General features: G+C 41.5%; 2 protein-coding genes across 2 annotated transcripts in view; one reads left to right on the top strand and one right to left on the bottom strand.

The window, feature by feature from the left end:
- Positions 1-2,945, top strand: part of LOC119408058 (N-acyl-aromatic-L-amino acid amidohydrolase (carboxylate-forming) B) — an 8,445-nt gene extending 5,500 nt beyond the window's left edge. Inside the window, exons 3-7 of the mRNA XM_037674893.1 lie at positions 716-908; positions 1,787-1,880; positions 1,956-2,063; positions 2,230-2,339; positions 2,553-2,945. Coding sequence (XP_037530821.1) covers positions 716-908; positions 1,787-1,880; positions 1,956-2,063; positions 2,230-2,339; positions 2,553-2,747 — 700 coding nt within the window. The 3' untranslated portion in view covers positions 2,748-2,945. The remainder of the gene's footprint in view (positions 1-715; positions 909-1,786; positions 1,881-1,955; positions 2,064-2,229; positions 2,340-2,552) is intronic.
- Positions 2,946-3,476: 531 nt separating this feature from the next.
- Positions 3,477-6,827, bottom strand: part of cldnd1b (claudin domain containing 1b) — a gene marked incomplete at its 5' end in the record, with an annotated part of 6,831 nt that continues 3,480 nt past the window's right edge. The window contains 1 exon segment of the mRNA XM_037674892.1: positions 3,477-4,692. Within this exon segment, the coding sequence (XP_037530820.1) occupies positions 4,472-4,692 (221 nt within the window). The 3' untranslated portion in view covers positions 3,477-4,471.

Genomic DNA, 6,827 nt, shown 5'->3' with positions numbered 1-6,827 from the left:
TCCTCAGGTCCAGCAGCTGGTCTCCTCAGGTCCTGCAGCTGGTCTCCTCAGTTCCAGCAGCTGGTCTCCTCAGGTCCAGCAGCTAGTCTTCTCTGGTCCTTCAAGACATCCCTGGCCTCCTCAGGTTCAGCAGCTGGTCTCTTCCGGTCCAGCAGCTGGTCTCCTCAGGTCCAGCAGCTGGTCTCCTCGGGTTCAACAGCTGGTCTCCTCAGGTCCAGCAGCTGGTCTCCTCAGGTCCAGCAGCTGGTCTTCTCTGGTCCTTCAAGGCCTCCCTGGTCTCCTCAGGTCCAGCAGCTGGTCTCCTCTAGTCCAACAGCTGGTTTCCTCAGATCCAGAAGCTGGTCTCCTCTGGTCCAGCAGCTGGTTTCCTCAGGTCCAGCAGCTGGTCTCCTCTGGTATTTAATATTTACAGATTGATGATCAATAAAGAAGAGAAGCTTCACAGAGGAAACAGGACTCTGTCCAGTCTTTGTTTGAGATTTGGTGCTGTCATAAAATTCAAAATTAACTATTTTTTTCCTTAAAAAAAGTACATTTTTTTAGTTTAACAAATGTTAACTTTGATCTAATGGAAATAAAATATGGTTGAATAGATGTTGACATCTTTGCATTCTGCTTTTATTGACATTTTACACCACATCTTGACCTATTTAGGACTGGGGTTTTCCATTTGAGGGCTCTGCCATGTTCCTAATGATGTCCAACCGTCTCTCAGCTCTCCCACAACAGACGGGACTCCCTACGAGGTGAGACGAGCCCAGGAGCTGAACGTTCAGCTGGGACCCAAAGGAAGCGAGGAGGCCGTAGATCTGCTCATAGACCTGCACAACACCACGGCCAACATGGGCCTGACTCTCATCTTTTACTCCTTGGACTGGATCAACCTGCACATTTACAAATACATACAGGTAAGACGCTCATCGCACAACCTGTCAGAGGCCGTCTTCAATATGATCGTGGTGTCAAAGACTACAACACAACACTGCACAACAAGAACCGGTGCAACAAATCATGGAATAAAAAGCACCTTCAGCTGCATGTTCACTCTTTTTAGATGTCAGCAACAATTGGGCTAAAACACTCAAATAATCTTAGATTTAAGTTTGTGACATGATTAACTTTTTAATAAACACTTCAAAATGTCTTCAAACTGATGATAATTTAAAATGCCATGAAAATATGAGCTCCTCACAAACACACTTATCAAGTTAAGCTAATTCACCTGTAGCATGTTTGATAAATCTCTTCTAGAGTTCTGTTAAAAAAAATCCATTTTTTTAATCTGACTGTCTAATAAATGAAAGCAATAAAGATATTTCTATAGATCTGTCAGTGCAGACATACATTTTCATCATATAATCTCCTGTTTTCTACAGAATCTTGACTGAATTTATGGTGATAATTTTCAAAGCAGAGGCTCTTTGAGGTCAGAAAGTCGAGTTTTGAGGTTCTTCGCTGCAAACCGGTCCGTCATCTTAAAGACAGAAGTTCTGACTGCATGCTTTAGATCCACTTTTGTCTTGTAAAGAACAGTACTGGATATGTTCCATCACCAGAAATGGAAACAGAAATATTAAGAGGCATCCCACATGGATGTGTGTCTGAAACACCCCCAGTCTTCAGCTTCATCCTAACTCAGTATACGGAGAGTTTGAGTCTGTGTGTGACCCACTTTAAATCTTCAGGTTCTCCTCATCTCTGACTCCTTTGTCTGCGCTGGACTTTATCTGGACTGGACAAAATAAATCTTGGAAGGGTAAAAGATGAAACCCAACTTGTTTTTCAGAGTAAGATGACTCAAGTGCCTGTGAGAGTGCTCCAGCTGGACGTAGCGAGCGCTGATGCTTATTCCCTGGAGTCGGTGGGGAAACATGGCTTTGGTAACTTGAAGTGCTGCTTTCAGGATGAAGCTTTCCTTGTAGTGTGAATGTGTGCAGAATGTTCCCTCTTTGCAGCTATAGAAGTGGGGCCTCAGCCCAACGGCGTGCTCCGAGCTGACATCTTTAACATGATGAAAACAGCAGTGGACCTCACGTTAACGTGGCTGCAGGAGTTCAATTCTGGTAAGAATCAAACCTCTGATTGTTGGTAAATTATTAGTGGCTGCTGAGCTCATTTCAGGAACACATTTGTTTTCATTGTGCAGGATCTTCTTTAATGTTAGTGTCATTAGACATGGACACAATAAGTTTTATTCTTTTGACCCTCCCTTCTCTTTTGGACCAACAGGACACACTTTTGAAGGAGGCGAAGTGGAAGCATTCACTTACGTAAAAAGTGTTGACTATCCAAGAGATGCAGCCGGTGAAATAACTGCTGTCATACACCCCGAGCTGCAGGTACACGATGGATGGAGGCAGATGTCAAAGCTTAAAGTGAGAGTTCAGATCTTATGAAGTGGGTTCTGTGGAAATGACGGGAAATAAAAGACGTTTGTTTAAAGCCTTTATACAGAATCCCACATCTAAAGGTCTGAACTATTCCTTCAAAGATGCTTTCATAGTTTGGTTTGTGGACAAAGAGTAAATCTTAAATAAGCGTTTTGTCTCCAGGATAATGACTTTCAGCCCCTGCGGTCGGGGGATCCGGCGTTCTTGTCGTTTTCTGGGGAAACAGTGAAGCACGAGGATGGAGAGGAGTTCTACCCTTTATTTGTGAACGAATGTGCCTACTACGAGAAGAAGATTGCTTTCCATTTAGCTCGGAGGACAACTTTCACTTTGCCCTCCATTGGTCTGAGGAGCTGAAAGCAACTGGAGCAAAGTAGGAGCTGAAACAAAGTGCAGCCTGAGCTCCATCACCTTCAACGAGCTGGATAACAGCCGAAGATCAAAGTGTCCGATCACCTCTGTCCGCCTAATTCTCAACTTTTATACTTCACTGAATCACTTTAAGATCAATCAGCCAAAAAAAAGTTCTGAAAGACTGATTACTTTTTACAATTAAATGGAAACATGATTATTTTAAATATAATTTTACCAGCTTGTTTTTTTTTTTTACTTCATTTTAACCAACTCAGGAAAATAAAGTTTCATTTGATTAAGTCACACACACAAAAAATTCATAAACCTCCAGTTTACAGGTGAGAACATTTCTACAAGAGAGAAAATACCTGCTGAGGCAGGAGGCCATGTTTTAGCCTGAGCCTGTGTGTTTCCAAGTGTTAGCAAAATATCTAATAATTGGCTGAATGCGTTTTCTTGAAACTTTCAAAGTATTCATTGGATTTTCATCCACGAATCATTAAGTCTCGGTGAGCTCAGGTCAAACTGCAAACACAGCTACTCAACATCCGTCAACACACACACACGGCTGAAGAGTTTGGTGTGGTAGCAGAGAGTCATCCTCAACAGAGTGTTCGAGAGCTGCCTCATCTCAACTCGTCCCTTCTCATCAGCTTTAGTTTAAACCCTTGGGACAAAAACACCTTCGATGTTTTAATCAAACAAAAGAAACATCAAAGAAATTCTGTGAACGATAACTTTATTAATAATTGGTGTGCTTCAACATTTACAGCCTTTATGTCCTTGTGCTGACCACAACTTTGTAACTCAAAACAAATCAACATGTTCTTTCAGTGATGTGTAAAAACGGTTTGCCAGACTTTGATTGTCGGTTCAGGACTGAACGTTCATTTATCTGCTCAGTGCTTTAGTTGAATCGAGGCGAGGACGTTTTGTGTCTGTAAAAGGCTCATTAATAAAAACAAGTCAGGGCTAAAGACAAAACCACACACCTAACTTAAAGTATTTGGGAAACACAAGTTTCGACATGTGAAGAGGCAGAAGAGCATCAGCAGTTCAACAGACTAATTGTAATTGTGTAAAAGCAGATTATCTCCATCAAGAGTGAGTGGCTTTATTTTTAGTGAGCGACATTTTCTGACATTTAGTGGTTTTCTACCACAGACTAAAATCCATAATTAACACAGAGGATGGAAAGGTCAGCTTGAAAGACGTGCAAAGGCTTGATATTTAAAATCATGCAAACGTGACAACATTCAAATAACAGGTGCGGCAGAAAAGTTCGTCCAACAGAAATGGAGACCTACACTCGGATCCCTGCAGATCTGAAGTTCAAGACAATGTGGGTTTATGGATTTTATTAAGGGCGATGCGGTGAGCAGCTTCAGATGAATTGGCAACCAAACAAAAGGTGGAAGGCAAAAACCACAAGAGTTCAGAAACTAAGTGACCATCAGAAGGTGCAGGCGACATCTACTAAAAACAAGCACAAAAGGCAAAGATGAGAAAAGACACTTAAAAAACTCAATCTGTGATGATCAGCTGCAGACTTCCTCGTTACTCATGTGGTTTGTGTTGCTCTGTAACCGTGTTCTTCTAAGAAAAGACTGTTACAGAGGAAGTGAAACGTTACAAGCTGCATACTGCACTTGACTGACAACCTCCCTGAACCACAAAACACCCTGAGGGACGTTTGGATCCAACTAAAAGAACGTAAGTGCTCTCATTTAGGCCACCCTGTAAGCCGTCATGGGAGTGTAGTTTTTGCGGTGACTTTTGGCTGCCCACAGAAACAGGGCGGCTGCCATCATCTGCAGAGGGAAAGAGATGAGGGCGAGGTAGAGAGACCAGCCCATGGAGCCCTCCACCCCTCCTGGTGGGGGGTAACTGTAGTGGAGCAGATCAACACCGGCCCGGAAACAGCAGACGGTACCCAGAGAGCACAGACCTGATGAGTAGAGCACAGAGACAAGAAGGCATCAGGATGAGAGAAGGTCGAAGATGAAAGAGCTTCAGCTTTAATCCAACACTCAGAGATTACTGCACGTAGATGTTTCAGCTACAACCCCTGGATTAAAGGAAGGACCAGCACGCTTTGAGGATCTTCTTCAAACTGTTTATTTTGTATAAACAAATTTAATCAGCTACGCCACGAAACTATCGTTCAAAAGTCCAACGATCCAGCATGAAGAAACAAAACAGCAGAAACAGAGACTAGAGTTTCTAAACAATCTAAACAAACAGATGAATCTGAGCTTTCTTCAACAGCTTCTCTGTATTAAAGCTCAGACTGGTGAAGAACTGAGGCTACAGTTGTTGTATGCTCAGTCTCTCCCATCTCACCTGCTGAAGCCTGTACCACCTTCAGAGTGGTCTCAGGTGTCCTGGTGATCGCCCTCATTTTTCTCCTTCACAGTCTCAGTTTGTGAGGACGGCCTGCTCTTGGTAGATTTACACATGTTCCATATTTCTCCCATTTTAACAGAACTCCTGGGGCTGTTTAGGTTCTTAAAAATCCTTTTGACTCCATGCCGACTTGTTTCTTTAATCTAATAGTATTTTGACAGTTAATAGAATTGGTATAAACTCAATAATCTAATCTGTTTTCAGGACGGTCACTTTAAAGAGGGTCAGTATTTAAAGGTTCAAGGTTCTTTATTGTCATTTGCACCACATGTGGTACATGAGGTGGAACAAAATTGTGTACACAGGGTCCCAGTTACATCCAACAACAGCAAAAATATAACTTGTAAAAGAAAGGATCTAAGATTTAAACTAAGAAATACACTAAACACCAATAGTGCAAAACAATACGCCGAACAACAGCAGCACGAACATGAGTCTGTGTGAGCAGATTAGTACGAATGAATAGAGATCAGCAGCATGGAAAATCAGCAGCACATATCACCAATCAAAGTGGCATTACATTATGTAATCTCTTATTATGTTATGAGATTGTTATGTAATCACTTATTTGATTTGTTTTTATCACTAAGATTGGAGGTTTATTTTAATTTATTTGTAAAGAAAGTTAATTTATTTTTACCATCATTGGTTTATGACAGCCACAAAAGCCTGTGATTACTTTTTATAGGTGTTTTATGTAAATAAGGTTTTATCTTCAATAAATGTATAAAAATCATATAAATTTGTTTTCATTCTGTCCTCAAGCTGAATGGATTGAGAAAAAGACAGACTTTTAAACAATTGTCTGGATGAAAAACAAACTTCTAGGTCACTGTATAAATGATTTATGGTTGATTTTAATCTTTGAAGTTTGCAGATGAAGAAAATTATTATTTTTCTGATGGTGACGTGAGTCGCGAGGGAACACAGAGCGTGTGCATTGATTTCATCAAACATGGATTCATTTTCCAACCATCACAGGAAGTATATTTGTTTCGGTCTCGCATCAGCACTTTATTTTTCCTCAGATGGACAACAGGCACCATCTTGTCTCCATGGTAACGAGGAGGCTGGACCATAAAACCAGATCCTGTATCTGATGAGTGGTCCTGACTGTCAGGGAAACTCTGAATAAATCAGCGTTTGTTCAGTCCGGTGTTTCTGATTTGAGTACGACAAATCATTTAAATCTGTGTTTGTTCTGATCAGCAGTGTTTCACCTCTTCTCTCCTTTTAGCTTGTGAGGTTAGCATTTAACCTTTGAACTCTGAGGTGTGTGTTTGATGGGAAACCAATCGTCTTTGGGACAGACTTGTGTCCACAGCTGACTTCACGTATCCTTCCTGATCAGAACCTCAGATGAAGGCAGCCTCTGAAGGTTCCTCAGCTTAACTTCAGGGGATTTATTTTTTAGTTGACTGAACTTTGTTCTATCTAACAGAACTTTGATACTTAAACAACTTCTTTTTGTAAAATAATTCAGATGAACTTTTGTTGATGAATGTTCTAGCTAAGATGGTCCAAACCAGACCAAGCTGAACCTGTCTCCAGCTTCACTTGTGAGAAAGTTCTCCTCCATTGGAGAAAACCAAGCAGCCATGTCCTCCTGGACCTGTCCTAAGGTCTTTCCTGGACCTGTCCTAAGGTCTCTCATGGACCTGTCCTAAGGTCTCTCAT

The sequence above is a fragment of the Nematolebias whitei genome, chromosome 3 (assembly GCF_014905685.2).
Source record: "Nematolebias whitei isolate Nwh7 chromosome 3, NemWhi1, whole genome shotgun sequence".
Classification (NCBI taxonomy): domain Eukaryota; kingdom Metazoa; phylum Chordata; class Actinopteri; order Cyprinodontiformes; family Rivulidae; genus Nematolebias; species Nematolebias whitei.
This window is presented reverse-complemented; position numbering and strand designations above follow the sequence as displayed.